The sequence below is a fragment of the Aptenodytes patagonicus genome, chromosome 15 (assembly GCF_965638725.1).
Source record: "Aptenodytes patagonicus chromosome 15, bAptPat1.pri.cur, whole genome shotgun sequence".
In the NCBI taxonomy this organism is placed as follows: domain Eukaryota; kingdom Metazoa; phylum Chordata; class Aves; order Sphenisciformes; family Spheniscidae; genus Aptenodytes; species Aptenodytes patagonicus.
The window spans coordinates 14,824,924-14,843,359 of record NC_134963.1 but is presented as its reverse complement, the minus strand read 5'-3'; the positions used below and the strand labels follow the sequence as shown (position 1 = coordinate 14,843,359).

General features: G+C 37.3%; 1 protein-coding gene across 1 annotated transcript in view; it reads left to right on the top strand.

The window, feature by feature from the left end:
- MED13L (mediator complex subunit 13L) overlaps nucleotides 1–18,436 on the top strand; it is a 206,036-nt gene that overhangs the window by 13,852 nt on the left and 173,748 nt on the right. The window contains exon 2 of the mRNA XM_076353034.1: nucleotides 6,468–6,705. Within this exon, the coding sequence (XP_076209149.1) occupies nucleotides 6,468–6,705 (238 nt within the window). The remainder of the gene's footprint in view (nucleotides 1–6,467; nucleotides 6,706–18,436) is intronic.

Genomic DNA, 18,436 nt, shown 5'->3' with positions numbered 1-18,436 from the left:
GCATATGATAAAAGCCTTTTCATTTTCATATTCCCTTTGGCTAACTGAAACTTGTTTGTAGAAATACCTGACCTGAGTGGTGTGGTTTGGTTTTGGTTTTTACATTACTTGCTTCTTTTCTTAAAGAGAATTAGAGAAACTTACCTTTGAAGCACTGTGCAGACCTAAATTTGTCTGAGTAGCACCTTTTGGACAGGCAATTGGGAAGTACTTTTATACCTGGTTTTTGTTATGGTTTTGTTTTGTTCCAGATAGAAGTGAGGAAGATAAAATGACCTGAACAATGCCATGTTGAAAGTCTTTGAGAAAGTCAGGGTTGGAGCTGAGAGCCTATGTGATGGATATCTAGTCCTTTTGCTCATAAGACCCTTCAAGCTTTTTCTGTAGATCTTTACCTCCTTTTCATGTATATCCTTCCTATTTCGGAAATACTGGGGTACTGATTTTCTGCACTCTGAGGCCTGAATCTGCCTTAGCTTTTCTCACCTTTCTGTACTATATGAAGCAGGAAAAATAACGTGATTATGTAATTTTAGCCATTGTTTTTAATGTAGAGAAGTACAGTAATACAGAAATAACTCTGCTTTATGCTTGGTGTGGCCAAATACAAGAATTTCTCAAACTTTTGATGCTCTGCCTTTTTCTGGTTCTGCTGTGTCTATATTCTTGTATAATCTCTCCAAGGGAGCTTTGTGTATTGAAATGGGTGGAATTACTGAAGTCTTCTGGAGAAGTTCATTTAGAATTGGCCTGTCCATTTCCCATACAACACACAAAGTCCAAAAAGCATTTGATAGAGATGAGGGGGAAAAAAAGAGGAGGTGGGAGATGTGTTTTGTTTGTGTTCCATCTGTGAGGACTGCAGAAAAGGAGAATAGTCACAGTGGCTACACAGCACTAATTAAATCTTTAGGGTTGCTGGTAGCATGCCAGAATCAAGTTGTGCAGTGTGAAACGTTACTGGGGAATCGTGATTTTCAGCAGCCTAACCTCCGCCAATCTGAATGGAGCGCTATGAGATCAGCAGAAGACCCTTCTGCCTGTCTATTATTCTGATTTAAGCCGGGGGGGGGGGGGGGGGGAAGAATCAGAGCTTAGGTTTTATCTCTACTAGGAATTTACAGTTCTGGATGCTGTCCTTAAAGTTAAAATGGCTACAGCCTTCAGCTGTTGCAGATAGATGCAAAGGTGTCTGTAGCAGCAGACTAATGGTTGTAAGAGAAAGTGCTAATTTGCTTTCTCTTTGTCTCTTCCGCTTGCTTGTGTGTGTATAGGGGATATCAGAGCTTTGAATACTCTTAGTTCATTTTTTTTTGAAGCCGTTTCACTCTGTAGAGCTTAATGGTTAAGACAGTCACCTAGAGGGAGGGAAACCTGTGTTTGCATTCCTTTTCAAAGGACTATATATGACATTCTTTCTGTGGCCTGTTTCTGAATGAAAGCATTGGCATGGCTATGTTTTCATTAATGCCTCTTTCTTGGGTATGTTTTGGGTGTGTTTGGATGCCTACGTGGAATTTTGAGTTTGAATGCACTCTTCTACCCTGATAACTCCTTTTGGAAACCTCAGAAACAGATCTTTTTGTGTCTTGGGAAATTTACTGTAGAAAGTTGAATGTTAGTAAAGATTTGGGATATTACTGTTAGACACAGAGATTTGATTTCTCTGTTTCCTTGCAGGCTTGGCCCAGTGCATTCAGAACAGGCATCTTACAAACACTTTATTCTGTGTCCAATTGCTGTTAACTGAATTTAGGAAAAAAAAAATAAATTTTAAAAAACGCCCCTCGTATCTGGGAAGCTGAACCCTTCACAGCACAGTCCTCCAAAACATATGTTCCTTTATAAAGGAAAGCAAAAAGTCTCTTGCATAATGCATGATTTACTAACCATGTTGGTTAAGAGTAGAGTATTTGTAAGTTTCTTTTTCGTCAGGCTTTTCAGTGTTAAAAACATTGTAGCAGCCATAGTAAGTCAAGGCTATGCATATGGGAAAAGATGCAAGAAACACAATAGATTACATCACCTGGCAAGACTTTTGCTTTGTTCTGCATTCATTTCTAACCAGTTGTTAGTAAAACAGCATATTCACAGTTTTGTCCTCAGGTTGGCAATCTTGGTTTCTATCTCAGTGAGTACTTCAGGCTGCTTTAAAACCATCGGTCTTCCTAAAAGGAGCAGCTGTACCCTCCCTGACCTGCTTCACTGTCCTCTGTTTTACTGGTACAAGCACCTCGGTGGCTATTTAATGAATCAGGTATGGGCACTGATCTGAGTAGAGGAAAAAAATGTTTAATATAATACTTTGGATTTTTAGTCAGTTCACCTCAGTATGAATCTATGCAAACAGCAGCACTGTTGGAAAGCAGAAGTGGTGGTAAAGTCAGGAGCAGATGACTGATGCAGGGAAGGCAGGCCAGTCCAGGACTGCTTTTGGCACCAGTGCTTGCTTGTGTTGGTTTAAGGTGTACATTAACAACAGCCTCTGTGTGCAGTTTAATGTTCTGTTTTATCTGATTGGAGCTGTCACTGAAAGGGGAGATCCCACTCAACTGCCGCTCTCAGCTGTGCGTTCTCACTCCTGCTCTTCTGTCTGCTCTAGTGATTATGTGGCTGCAGGGTAAGCTGTCAGTGTGCTGATCTGATAAACGTTTTTCTTTCTTTTTGTTTCTCATCTTTAAGTTGGCGAAGTGATTCCATTCACCCAATGACTGCATGATCGCTAGATCGAATGTCAGTTTGGGAGATGGAAATGCATGGCTGGGGTTGAGGAAGAGGCTGCCATTTTGGTAGCAGCCTGTGTTCACTGCTGATTAAGCATAAATGAAACCACATTTAGTTCTTTAATACCATCACCAGAACCACAGGCTGTCGGCTGTCTTGTTTGTAAAAACCCTGCTACAGATTGAGGACTTTTGAAACTAGTGACATTTTTTTGTTTAAATAAATTAATTTAAAAAAACTCCATGTGGATGCAGATATTCTCCCTATAGCGTGTTAAATACTTTACACAAAACATCTGTAGAGGCATAGAATATATGTAAGTGTTCCCAGTGCAATCTCTTGCGTACTACTTCTGGATTCAGGTCTTATTTTGAATTCAGTTTTAATTAACATGAGGACAAAATCTAGACGTTCTGAGGGATTAGTATTGATGCTTACCTATTAAAAAATTTAAACAGAAACAGACATATCCAAGTAAATGCATTGAACCTCATCTCTGCAACTTTGACTGGGAAATGATGTCTGAGATGTCATTTTGTGCTGCTACTAAGTCCAAAACCCCCAGTACTTGTCTCTTCCTTTTCTTGGGAGTCACTTTCTGTGTGGGTGGTCACTAGTGATCCTGCTTATCTCTAGTAGTTCGTCGTTCCTCACAGTCTGTAGAATTAGACACTCCAGAAGTTTGTTAGTGTAGAATTAAATTGGATGCAGCTCTGCTGGTTTTTGTATGCTTTTCTTGACTATATTTCATCCGTAATACGGATGGGATGTTACGGGCTGATAACTCTGAGCTGCCAGAAAGCTGCAAGAGCTTGTCTGCTGTTTCAAACAGCTGATCTCTAGTTATTGCTGTGTTGATCAAGTGAGTGGTGCTGTTGAGTAACCTTTTTTGTTTGGTTGGGTTTTTTGTTTTTGTTACCCTCCTATTCCATGTTCTTTGTGATTTACCATATGTTCCTAGTTGATTATGACAGAAACATTTAACATTATTTTTTTCCTAGGTTGCTTATGCCAGCACTAATCTTTCGTGGTTTGTGATTCGTAGTCATATTTATTATACTATTTCAGAAACTCTGCACGTTACTTTTCCAAGCTATCGATAGAGATCCATGTAGAACAGATGTAGATGTTTTGGAGGAGCATGTGTAAGTGCTTTCTCTTAGAATATTATGTAATCTGTGAGGTATTCCAGCGCTACACAGCACCCTACTGTGGAAAAAATAATTTTTGTCCTTCCCTTTTGCCTCTTCCTCCTGTGCTCCCATGCCCTCTTTTGTGCCAGGAACATGACATATATGCTGTGCATCTTGGCCAGTCTTGACTATCTTCTCCTATTTGCTTTTCCATAGTACCCCAACACTTTGAATGGATGATCAGCATTTCTGTCTGAGTGCAAAAGTGGTAGTGCTGGCTGTAGAAAGCCTCCAGCAGGGATAATCCAGTGCTGTCTGTGATTTCACCACCGTTGGTGTCCTGCTGACGTGATACAGGGTGGTAGCGTCGCTTCCGCAACGGAGAGCTGAAGATGACCGGTGGTTTGAGGGCATGCAAAAAATAAAAACAATTTCACTGCTGTTCAGTGTTTTGTCAGATTTTTCCCCTTCCCAGTGGAGGTCAGCTACTGTATTCCTGTGTGCCCTGTGAGGCCTCTTCAGAGGAAAATTAAATAGGCAATGGTAAACTGAATCTGTGTGATTCAGTGTTTGGGGAAATAGTCCTTGAGGCGTAGTCACAGGAACTGTAGTCATGGGCCAGAACCCTCCTGTGCTAGGCAACAGACAGGCAGAATGAGGTGAAACTGTTTTAGAGGATATATTTATAAGATCAAAGAAATACAAGTATTTTTTGCTTGTGTTGTTGGTATGATGAATGTCACCTTTAGCTCCTCAGTAGTTAACCAGCTAGCTCTAGAACAAGTAACAGCCTACTTGCAGTTATTGTAGTGAAGGAAGGTAAATTTTAGAGTTTAAACTTCTAAATGAACTAAGTTTGTGGACTTGAAAAGGGAGATCCTTCTGTATGTGACATCTAGTATGGGCTTTGGAGGAGCAGTGTAGGCCAGTAGGTTAAATGTCCTTGTGCAGATGATGAAAACAGGAGGAATACGTGATCTGCAAGTCTTTTGTTTTCTTTAGGAGTAAAAATTCACCCTTTTTCTTATTGATATTTTCTATATGTACTGTCCAGAGAAAGGAAAGGTATGTTTACTGTTTAGATACAGCTTAATTTCTTACTTGGCGGGGGGGGGGTGGGGGGGGGGGCGGGCATTCCTACAGCTAGTGTTTCCACTGCTGTGTCATTCCTCTTCTCCCTGGCAATGACTTTTCTTGTCAAAGGTGTAGATGCTGTATTTGAGTTTTTGCAGCTTGTTGCTGTAGACCAGCTGGCTTTTCCTGTAGGACCACTTTAGAGCTGAGCACACCAGCTATTTCTAAGCAGCAAAGTGAAGGTGTGAATACAGTAAATGAAGCAGTAGAGGGAATAACAGCAGTGAGAATGTGGTAACATGGGTTAGAAACTAGAACACAAGCCCACTGTGAACACAGAGTATATACATACCACTTTTTTTATTTGATAATGATACTCACGCTCGCTAGACTGAAAGTCACATGAGTATTCTCCCTTGTGTCCTGGGCAGGCTCCCAGAGCCAGTGGAAGGTGGAAAGAAAGGAGAATGCAGCAACAGTCATAGGGACAAACCTGGAGTGGAGGAAAAGTGGGAGGAGAAACCAGGCAGCAGGCTGGGGAGAGGAAGAAGTGTGATGGGTAGGGTAATAGAAGTAGATAACAAGATAGCAATCTGGACATTTCAGAGAAGAAGGGAAACTGTATGTGACAGCTGTGAGTATCTGCTATTAAAGGTGAAAAGAGAAGGGAAAGAAAAAAAAAGAGAACCATTACTCTGCTGAGCTGGTTCTAGCTGCCAACTCTTTCATGGTTTGAGTACTTTGGTGGCTTCTTCCCTGGCAGTTGTTTATTCACGCTGCTATGCAGTGGGACACCTATGTTCCTTCAGATTTTTCAACGTGTGTAGAAGAAAACCTTTCCCAAAACTCTGGGTAGCCATTTTCCTGTTCTTTTTATTCTTCCTTGATGGTTAATGAGAGAATTCCGTCTGGTTGAGAGACAGTAAATGGCAAGTTTCCTTATTCTGTTTTTATTCATTTGAGCAAAATAAAAAGCATGTGTGGTAAACCTGTAACATCACAATATGAAACTATTTCACCATTTTCAGTAAGTCACTTGTTTTCTTATGTTCTGTAGTACTTTCTGTTTCCGACCTTCAAGTGGTCAACTCTTGAGCTGACACTGAACTCACTTGACCACCAAACAGCATGTAGGGAATGGGCCTTATTCCCTCTCCCTGTTTGTTTGGGGTTTTGGGGGGGTGTGTGTTTGTGGTTTTCTTTTTTCCCCCCTTCTAATTTGTAAGATTACAGTAAGATAACAATAAGGTTAGAAATGAATGAATCTGCTGGAAATGAGTCAGGTTGTGGTGAAAAACTTAAATGCAGGGGTAAGCCAGGTTTATTCAGTACTGTCTAAAGTTGTTTTCCTTTTTCCTCGAGGAGGGGAAAAGAGGAAAATATGGGAATAGGAGGACATTTTTAACTTCGGCTGCTTAGAACTAAATTCTAGGAACTGAACAATGAAAATGAAACAAACCAGTACTATGAATATAACTAAACTTTGAAACAGAGTGATTTAATGGCTTTTTTTTTTTTTCTCCCCCCTTTCCATAGGCTGAACTTACAGGTATCAAATGGCGTAGGTACAATTTTGAAGGTCATGGGGACTGTGGCCCTATCATTTCAGCCCCAGCACAGGATGACCCAATTCTGCTCAGCTTCATCCGCTGCTTGCAGGCCAATTTGCTTTGCGTGTGGCGCCGTGACGTCAAACCGGATTGTAAGGAACTATGGATATTCTGGTGGGGAGATGAACCAAATCTTGTAGATGTGATACATCGTGAACTGCACAGTAAGTTATTCTCCTTTGTTTCTTGATTTATTTATATTTTTTCCAGTGAAAAAGGAACTCTGTCACTAAAGGCTTTAACTTGCTACCATATGTGATTTTTGTCACAATTTATGTATTAAGACCTAAAGAAAAAAAAAGCTTGTATATTTGACTTTGCTGCTGCAAGTGATCCACAGATAAAATGCAAAATAAAACTTGAAAGAACTTAGGAGACTATATCCAACATCATTACTTAGATTTTTGTGAAATCTCAGATGCACTGTAAGAGTAAATTCTAGTTCAAAGGATAATAATAACGAAAATAAACTCTGGCATAAGGTAATAGTTGATGGAATAAACCATCTATACTACAGAGTCAGGTAAACTCCACGGCACCACAGGTAAATCTGCAAGGTCAGAACTTGCCACGTTGGTCATGCTGCAGGATTTGAGCGTAAATGGTGGCAAGTTGCAACGGGTGAATGTAATAAAAGGAAGAAAGGGGAAGGTAGGACAAAGGTGACAATGATAAGTTCATGTGATCATAAATTTTATGCCATTTGATTGTCCTCAGTGCCTCCAGAATGTGGAGCCTTAAAATTATACAACACCACTAACTTTATCTGTTGTGATCTCTTTTGGCTATGACAATCCACTATATATTAATTCCTTTTCAATGATGTATTGTTGCTTTGAGTAGACCTAGTTTGCCTGAAAACTTTAACTTCTTTTAAAAGGTATTTTATTAGACTGCATGAATACTTGTCTCTTATTTTACCTCTCATGTCTTGGATGAAAACAATGAAAGTTCACTAATCCTGGAACAATAATAGTAATTAAAAAAACCCCAAACCAATAATAAGGATCAGTTCCTTGTTTTTTGCAATAAATTTTCATCCTGGTAGCCTTTAGATGTTCTGGTTACTTGGTGATAGAATTTGTATGCCAGTTCAAATATATAGAATATTGTATTTATCAAGTGTGCTTTAGTTGTCCTTTATCTCCCTACCTCTACCACGTACTGTTTTGGTCCTGGGTTATACTATGTTCATTTTCTTATTTGTTATCCTGTTCTGACCAGCTATCTTCAGACCATTACAAACTTCATACTTTCATGAACACCAGATTGTTTATTTGGTAATATAGCCTGTGAAATCACAGATATGAAACACTGTGTATCTTTAGGCGCATTTCATGCAGGTAGCTGTGTGATTATGTATAATTAAAGAGATGGTTCAGAAGTGCTGCACCAAGCCATTCCACTGACGTTAATTTTTTATGAGGCACCTGTTTTGAATGAAGGCATGGGTAATATTTCTACTTACCCAGCAAAGCTTTAATAATATATACTTTTCTCTTTGTGAAATATGGTTTGTTTAATATTTCAAATGCAGTATGTGGGACTTAAGTGTCTTTTTATTTGAGGGGAGTTGCAGGTGATAGCTCCTGTTTCTACTGTAAATTGATGTAGCTTGTTTATATCTAACACCTTGGTTACAACAATATAATGCTAATTCCAGTGGTAATGGTATGGTGAAGTATTTAAATGTATGAATAGCTGAACCTGCTTGAGTATAGTATGGGACAGAGTATAGCAAATGGAGAATAGGATCACTTTGACACATTTTTCTGCCTGGTCCAAAATTTTATGAAGCATCCGGGCTGGAGCCTTCAGTACAATAATTTTTAAGTGGAATTAAATCTGAAAATTGTCTGCAAGAGCACTGTTTTTTTAAGTGTCAACAGCAGCAGTTATCACACTGAAAAAACCAGTCTGAGCGTAGTGTGTTTCACAACGCTACAGCCAGCTGCACTGAAAAGATATGTCTACCCTGGTACAATAGCACTATCATTGAGTGATCCTTATTTGCAATGCTCTCTCAAATTAAAGTAAAAACGTCTGAAAGAAAAAGATTGTGCAGAGGGATGTGAAGAGATGCAAAGTTGAGTTTGGAGAGGGAGAAAGGAGGACTGCATGGTAATTGAAAGAAGAAGAAATATGCTCCTGCTAACTGTCAGGACCCTACAAGAATTTGGGAAGTAATCTCCTTTTCTTCTCCCTTCCACTGCAGGTTTTGGAATTTCTTGTAATGTGTGCAAGTCTCATAATGATAGGTTTACTTGTTCTATTTTAAAAGCACATTGAAACGCTTGTAGTGACTGATCAGATAATAGTTTATTGTAAAAGTGTTATAAAATTTACTGCTGATAGGGTTGTCTTGCTCTTTTCAGTAGTTTTTTAGAGTTGAAACGTCAGTATTGACAAAATACTGAACATCAAATTCTCCCAGAATGAGGCATTTATGTACATTGATTCCTTAAAATATGACAAAGGACAGTGTTCGATGTTTCATGCAGCAGCAAGGCAGAAGAAACAAGGTTATTTTGCTTTTTCTTGTATAAGCAGACCACAGTACTGAAATATTTGATAACTGAAATTAGTTTCCTGAGTTTACATGCTCTTGAAAATATAAAGGACTTTGCATGTGGGCATACAAACAGAAAATAAGTAAGTTACTGAAGCATAGCAATTTACTTGCCTGTCAGCTGAGCCACGATAGGATGCTGTTTGTTTTGGTATAACCTAGTCATGAAATAAGCTGTATTGGCTTAAAATCTTGTTCGTACGGGTTGGATTGTCACTGTGGTCAGTAACTTACAGTTCAATGACCAGAGCTTTGGTTTTTGTGCTCGTACTTGTCCGTTTAGGAGGAGCACAATTCCCAGAAAACTGACGCTGCAAATCCAAGTGGAAGACTAGAGTCTATCCGAAACATTTTTAGCTTTACAAATCCTATCTTTTGAGATGTATGAACTTTAGGAAATAATGGCTGTTAATAAGATCGTGAATTCTTACCAAGTGTGAAGTTGCTCACAATGTTTTGGATTTCTCTTTTCCTACCTAGGACTTGTGCTTTAAAAGTGAAATTTTCATTAGGGTAATAAAAATTTAGCGGCAACTTAAATGTAAGTCTTTATCTTTTATTCATTCAAGTCTAAATTAGAATTACTGATTTTTCTGAATAACGGACTCACTCAAATAATATTGTATGACATTTAGTACTTTTGTTAAACGAATGACACCTCCAAAGTGAGACTTTTCTTTCAGAAACACTTTTTAAAGTTTTGCATGTGAACTGTGTGGGTTGCCTTATCTTTATAACATTCAAGATAGATGATTTTGGAAACAACAATCTGCCTTTAATAAAAAAAATTTCAAACAGTCATAGGCAAAACAGCTTAGTAGCGATAAACAGGAGGTACTAGGAACAGTTGTTTATGTAGTAGCTTTCCAAAACTGTGTAGATAATTAAATGCTGTCATGGGAGATTAAGTAAAAACAATTATTTGCAGAACAGCTATAGATCAGTTAAGTAGTTAGATTAGCTAGACAGCTGTGAATTTCAGAGGTGTGTCTCCTGCACATACTCCTACATTTCTTTTTCCTGCCAGCCTCAGCTGTTGTGTTCTGTTTTTTATAATGATTGGATTTTAAATTTGAAGAAAGACCGAAGATCTTTGTTCTGTCCCAAGTGAAAGAAACTAATTGGTATAGGGTCACTGAGTGGGAGAAATAAATTGAGTGACTTTACAAGTTTGAAAAAGTTGGGAGTGTTTTAGTTTGCGGAAGTTTTGTTTTCTCAAGAATAAATGCTATTTAATGATGTTACTGCCTGAAGAGGTTTGACAAGTGTTACAGCTGCTGTACCTTTTCCCATAAAAACATTCTTTTGTAAATTCTACAGAAGAAATGAATGGAGAGGAGGTAGTATCTTACTGTTGGCAGGTTTTTTTGACAGGAAAGTTGTAGATTTGCAAGTTGCGGTGACCAAATACCATCTGGAGCACCATAGAGAATTTATACTTGACTCTTGGGGGTTTTTTCTTTTCTCCCCCCCCCGCCTTTGTGTACCCTATGCATTCCACATAGACTATAAGCAGGTGATACCTGTTCCTTAGTTGCCTTCTTTGCTTTTGCAAAGAATACGTATGTCTGACATTTTAAACAACCTTTTTGTCTGACAGTTTTGTCTATAAACTTGTAATCTGCATATTGAGTTTATGGATATGTTCAGCTTTGTTGCACCTGTGGTACAGAATACTTGAATTATCAGGAACAGTGCAGGCATTATGATGTGCATTGCTACTAAGAATATAGTCTTGACCCTGGAGGTGGACTCTGGAAGACTGTCAAAATGTTAGCCAGCACCTTGAAAATGAGTAACTAAGATTCTGGGTGTTTGATAGGAGGATGCAGTTTCATTTAAAGAACTATCAACTTGTTTGCCTAAAATTACTGATTCTGGTAGGTATTTGGGATTGCCATCACGTGTGTTCCTCTATGAATCTGTGGAGACAAGACAAACGAATGTGAAGAACATAGGGCATCAGTGAGAAACCCCAGACACCCACCTGTACCCTCCAGCCGTTATTGTTGGCCTTAAGCAATGCATGACACAGAAGTGAAAACCCTGTATTGTGACAGGTGCTTCATCATATAGTTTCAAAATAGAAACCAAACAGTACAGAGCTTGTTGAGAGAAAATAAATACAATTGTAGTGTCTTGCTACTCTTGGGACAATCATCCTTGAAGTGTTGGTAAAGTTGCAGTTAACTCTTGACTCGCTCTCACTTAAAATTCACATAAAGATGTTTTCCCCTTAAATAGATCAGATTGACAGGTCTTCCCATGCAACCTTTTTGTTGTAGGGGGAAGGGCTTGTGAAGGAAAGGTGGTATATATAATGTTACTATTTTTCTGCGGGTTGAATTATTTTGAGCCAAAGCCTTTGTTTTTATGTATTGTCGGGTATATTGCGCTTGATCCATTAATTGCTGGAGGTGCTTCCCCAAAAAAAGATACTAATAACCTTTGTACTATACTGGATGTAGAACATCAGGATTTTGATGGAAACTCTTATGAAGAATAGATTATCTTGTATTAATTAGGTAAATCTTTCCTGAAAGATTATTGTTTGGGATATTCACAGTTTGCTAAGTGTAAAAAATCTAGTTAAAATTTGATCTGTGACGGGAAAAACATGGAGCTTCAGTTCATTCCTGTTTATGAATTCTCGGCACATTGGGCTGACGCAGTTGTAATCCCCATGTGCTGATAAATGTTCAGATGAAAAAATGTTAGCTGTAGGAAGGACTTTTTGCAAGACATCCACGTTAGTCCATATACTTGTGGCCCAGACTTAATTTCTGCTCGTTTCTCTGCATGCAAATGGCTGATGGGTAGATTTTCACGTAAAGGAAAATGGAGCGTGCCAGCTATGTTTTCAAGCATGTTTCCTGAGAAGAATAACTTGCCAGAGCTCAATTTAGGTATTTTTATTACAGCTAAGTAGGGTTCTTGATGCTCACTTATTAACTTCCAGATTTTGAATTTTATTTTATCAGTTAGGTTTTCTAAATTAAGTAAATGTTTAACTGATAACTGTTAAATAGATTGTGTTTTTCAGTATTTATTAGGGATTTAAAGAAAAATAATGGAAAACTTTAATTTTGAAGAAAAAAATTTTTTTTGGTTCTGCTAATATAAAAGAGGATAAAGGAGGAGTGAAAAGTCTCCTTCAGTTTCCATTTCAATTTAAAATAGTCTATTTGAGGTTCCTTCAAGGTACTGTGTTTGATTTACTGTAGTTGTAAGGAATTGAGAACTCTTTCCCGAGATACGAAGTATGTTCTTAGCTGCTGTATAGCAAGATATGTTAATTATTGAATGAGAAGATGTTCCTGTCTGTTGAAACATATTTTAAGTGTGTGAAGCAATGCGTAAAATCAAGAATAAGCACCCCTTCCTGTGAAATGGGTATACAAATTAATAGTATTGCTTCTAATGGAAGTGCTCTTAAATCTTTCATTCTGTTATGAGGTCATGAAAGTGGGAAAGAAGGGAGCGTTTTGCTGCTGAAATTGCATTATGGCTAGCTTTGATACTTTCTTGAAATTACCAAAAGGTTATCTCCTTGTTTCCTGCTTTGATAGGCTTAGTTGAAGGGTGTACAAGCATGGAATGTGTATTACAACAATTTGTTTTATGTATTCTAGATAACTACATAAAACCCAAAACTATTGGCATGCTCAGTATTATTTAGAATGAGACCAGCTGATATATGGAAAAGCAGTTTACGAACAAGGAATAAAAGGAATCTCACAGGAGCTGAAATGGAAGTATTTTTGAAGGCTTTCAATTTAAAAAGAAGCTATGAATATCAAGCAGCTGAGTACCACTTATTAATAATTTGAAGTGAAATCTGAAAATGGTTAATTGCTGGTTCTTGAGTTAAGAGTGGAATTAGCAAGTAGGTTCATATGACAGAAGACTTTATTGGAATATTAAGTTACTGAAAAGTCTGTTTCTGGGTTGATTACTTTCAATAAGATAAGTCATTTGCATTTTCTTAATTGCCTAGCATAGATAATTTCCAAAGACATGAAAACAAAGTTAAACTGTTACATTCTTTTGGAAAGAAGATAAGATTTAAAAGCAAATTCATACTTTCTCAGCTTGCAGAATTGTTCTGTGACCCTTATATTTGACACTGTTAATTGGTGTCTGGTGATTGCCAGTTGAAGTTTAGCTTAGACAAAATAAAGTTTTTCTTTTTAGGAGGCATATTAAATGAGGTTATTATGCCATCATTTGGGATTAAGGAATTGCTTCATGGGAAAATGCCAACTCCTTTTATACACATGAAGTTGACAAGAGCCTTATTGTGTCTGGGCAGGATGTCTTCATTTTATTTTGTTTTCTTTTTCAAATAAATATTCTTCCCACCAGCCCAACTTCTTCCCCCTTTTTTACTTTAAAATTGGTTTATGGTTATAGACAACAAGGGTATGAGTTGTTTAAAAAAAAAAAAAAAAAAAAAAATCTCAAATCTGAGTATCCCACTTAGAAGTCAGATTGCGCTTACCTTTTCCTTAATTCTTATTTTCTTCAGTGGTTTTTCTCTCAACGCTAACAGTGAATCTCAGTGTTCAGAGCAGTATCAAATGAATACATATGGCATTCATGAATTATCAGTTCTAGTCAATGATGTACCATTCTAACATACTGCATTTTTTCCCTTTTTATGGTCTGCAATATCTAAGTCTAAAAGGTAACCAAAAAATACAAAATCTACCCTAGGGTTGTATGTAAGACAGCCCATTGCTTTCTTTTTTTTTTTTATCTCCCAAGAATTAACATTTTAAATCTTTTCATGTTTGGGAATTTGGAGGTTTTACTGTTAATTGCAACAAATTACCTTATGAAAAAGGATTGAAAGACACTGATAGAAGGTAAAGCCAAGAAATTCTCTATTGAATACCATACTTTTTCCTTTTAATCTTCATGCTTTCAAAATAGAAGCTTAGTTCAATTGAAATAGTTGAAATGTTGAGTAACTAATCTTGAAGTTTTTTCGGCCATGCAATAGTTACTGTTTTTCTGTTGTGTTTTTGTGGAAGAATGAATTGGCATTCATTGTGAAACGTTAATAGCTGCATTCTGTAGTGACTGTTTATTGATTCTTTTGCAGAACTGTTTCAGTAAGACTAGACTTCATAGTAAACCATATACATTTAAGGGCGGAATAGAATTGGTACTACAAATGTGGTACTGCACAGAAAGTGCTGGAAATCCGAAACAAAATTGTAATAGCTCAGAATCCTTTTCAAATAAAAGCTAGAGTGAGGTATTACTAATGAATTGGAGAGAACTATTGTATAAAATGTGCTTGGAATTAACTAGAGTGTTGAGACCAAACTGAAGTCCAACTTTTGAATGTAAATAAAATTGATGTGTTACCACAGGCAACTCAGTGAACCACGTAATTAGTTTTTTTTCCATGAAAAATGAGACATTATACTGCAGCTGCAGCAAAGCTGTATGTAAAGGATTTATGTTCTAGTTATATGAAAATTAAACAATCATTAAAAGATTGTATTTTTAAAAGTGCTGCTTGAGGGGGGAAAATGAAAAAATCCAATCAGTAGAATTTATTTTTCAGCAATGTGTTGGGCAATATCATCCACAGTAGTTGATGTTTTTTGCTTCAGGGAATCTTTTTTTCTAGTGAAATGAACTCACTTAACTGTGAGAGGTAAATCTAAGTTAGCTAGAAGTGAAATCTGCATTAATAGAGCTCATTACTGATGTTTGTATTTTCACGTACTGAGTAATCCTAAGAACACAGGGTAAGCTCTAGTGGTAAATTTCATCTTTAAAAACAGATGAAATGCCACCTTCAAAAAATAATAATAAAAAATTTGCATACAACTGCATTTTGGTAATGCCATATTTAGAATAGTTAGTGAACTTCTAGTGCCATACACATGCTACTGGATTGCAAATAGAAAACACAGAAACATGCCTCTTCTAAAGTTAACCCATAGTTTCTCTTTAGGGAGGTATGTTTTCCATTACATAAAAGTTACTTTCTTTATTTTAATGCTCCTATTAAAGTTTATAAATCTTGATACAAAAATCTTATGCTCCAATTCTGAGACTAGTTTCATTTTAAGTGGACTTAATTATACATGTGCATTTACTTATCCAAGGATTTGACGGTAATCTGTATTACCAGTAGATTGGACACCTAGAAACATGTACGTATGGCAATTTAGAATAAGGTTTGATGTATGGTTCAGTATGTCAGTGATTGGCCATGAAATTTAAGCAGCAATATGGTACACTGAGAATGAAGGTTTTGAAACATGAAGTCTGTTTCCTAGTGTTTATTTGAAACTGCAGGGCATGCTGAGGTTGTAATACGTCATTTCCAAAACAGCATGCCATAAATATGCAAACAAAAAAATATTCTTGCATAGAATTAAGAGGAGGAGCAAGTGCAAAACGATTGAGCTGTAGCACATAGAATAGCTTAAGAATGAGGTTGAACTCTTACCTTTGTTCTTTGCCCATGGGAATTGTGGGTTTCGATAGGAAAAGAAAATGGTGGAGTATTGCTGTTAGTTAAATATTAGTTCCTTGTTTAAAAAAACCAAACAACTGTGTGTTGCAGTCACTCATATAATGACAACTAGAACTTGAACTTACAGTGAAACAGTGTTAAATTGATTTTTTGATATTTAACGTTTAAGTAGTTTGAAGGAAAAGTATACACTAGAGTAAAGGCATGCTACTGAAATGTTTTTGTATTCTTGTTGATCTAAACCACCCTCTAAACTTTTTCACTTTCAACTGAGCAGTGTAAGCATAACTTGTAGCAAAGCTACCTGTGCTCAGTTTGTCCAATATCAGAAAATTGACTATTGTGTTCCCTTTAGTCATAAAAATGCACTTCAATTGTCTTTGTATTCTCTTAGTTCAGGTACACGCTGGTGTGAGACAAGTCCACTGTTTCTGTTACAGCTGATGAAAGGTTTGGAGCATCACAGCCCTCAGCTCACTTAGTTTGCTTCTGCCTCTTACCATCCGTAATTGTGACTTGGAACGAGACACTGCTGCTTCTGTGATCTAGCACAGTTAAACTCAGGTGTTGCCCTTCGTGGCCCATTGCTACAGTTTGAAGTACCCGCCTCTGCATGAAAAAGCTGTGGCCTGAAAATAGCCATTCTTGCTAAAAGACCTTTGCAGTCCTTATTTCTGTTTTCTACTGGTACAGTATTTGCCAGTCTTCTCCTGGATTTTCACAAAATTTTGGGACACTTTTTGCTTTGGAATAGTGAGTGGACAAAGGGGTCAAATGGAAATGCTACAAATTTGTATAAGAAATTGATGGGTGGCTAGTAACAAATAAGCAGGCAAAGTTAGCACCTCAAATTTCTGGAGAAACTTAAGTGTGAAGTTCAGGAGTGTATATTGATAGACTTGGTCTCAGAAGGAAGAATGGAAGGTGGCAGGTATGGCAGTTTCTAAGCAGAACTCCAAGAAATAAATATCTCTCTTCGTGTTTTCAAGAAAACATTTCTTTTTTTATAATTCAACTTGTTCCATGACATTGTAGTTGCTCTGTCTTTTCTGAAACATAGGTAATACCTTTTTTACAGCCAAGGGAAACTTCAAATCATAGGTGATGAAAGTATCATTGTACAGTGGCTTTTTTTTTTTACTTGAATGGCTTGAAGAATTTCATATGTATTCTTTAATGCTCTCTAAAGAGATGGGAAGTACGAAAATTATTATTATGTCTACAGGGGGAACAGGAGGGCTTATAGTCTTATGTGTTTATGGTTCTGGAGAATTGGTTAACCAACTGGGGAATGGAAGTTAAATCTCTTGTCCCCTTCTGAGTTCAATAAAATTTATTCTGTGCAATATTTTGCAACATATGTCAACAAAATTCACTGGACTCTGCTCTCTAAGGCGAATGAGAGGGAAGCGTGTCTTTTTTTGTCTCCCCTGTCATTTTTTTTTTGTCTCCCCTGTATTAAAAGGATGCTGTTTCTGATAATACCATGGTAATAAGCGGTGTGATTATAAAGCAAGAATGGCTGTTGTATTTGGTTGATGTTCTCTGCTCTGGTTAAACGATGGATATGATGTTGGACTATGTTGGGTGGGGATAGAATGATGAAAGGCTTAACTGAAAACCCTACTCTTCCCAGTGATATTCCTGAATGTGCCTGGGAATTCTGCCACTTTAAAAGGCTGCTTATCAAGAGGAGTATGTGTTTCTGACAAAAGTTTTATAGGTTTACTTTAAAGTGCAATCAGCTTATTGAAAGGTAAAATTTTATTTTTATTTTGTAATAGCTTATATTTTGAATAACTTTTAAAAATAACTTATGGATTCTGTTGCTGTCCTTAGCAGCCCTCAATTGGTAGTCCAATTCTGATTTTCTTTTAAAACCAAAGTAAGATTTTTTTCATTGCTGCAACACAACAAGAGCGATTATAGAAACAAGATTTTTTTTTTTTTTTTTTCATTGATGTAAAAGAAAGCAAAGGTGGTTCTTCTTTCCTTGTTTCGGTAGTAAGTGGAAAGTATATATATGCTGCAACTTTTTAGCTGTTAATATGGAGAGTTGTCTCCTTTTCATGGCAAGTCACTTCAGAACAAATTAAAAAAAAATGGAAGAGACTGATACACTTCTGCCTCCTGGGAGAAGGAAGTGTAGTTCAATTTTAAGCCTGACAAGCCATTTAAACCTTTGTGCCATTTCACCTTTGCGCTGTGTATTGCGTTGAACGTCACCGTAAGCTTCATGTGGGGAACCGTATCTCTTTATGTAGATTGCAGTATATGGAAGTATTATGTTGTATATGCAGAAACTATATATTTGGGGGTGAATTGTTGTAATTCAGCAATGTGAAAAAGGATCGAGATAAGTGAAATGCTGGGCTATTTAATAGGACGCGCTAAAAATGTGGTGTCCTGAAGTGATGTCAACATCGTTGCTGCTTCTTTTCTGTTGGCTTCTTTGTGCTTCCAGCTTAAGTAAGGTCCTCTGATCCTCAGTCTTAGACGCTGCGCAAACTCAGAGCTAGAGTTTATAGCCTGAAGAGTTTTACAGTCCAAATGGAGGAGTTCCCACTCGTCTGTTCCCTTTCCCATTCTTTGGGAAATAGTTTGTGCAGGAGCTAATAAGCGGATGAGGTAAGGCGAGAGTAATAAACAGCAATGTGTTTCTGAGATCTCTCTAGAGAGACCTTTGTACCTGGATAAGCTATCCATTGAAATGTATAACTTCTAGACAGATATCTGCTGTCCCAGATGTATGCAGAATTATTGCTAAGTCCTTCCCCCCTGCCTTTTTCCTAAACTAAACCAGACTGTAGTAAGCATTACATTT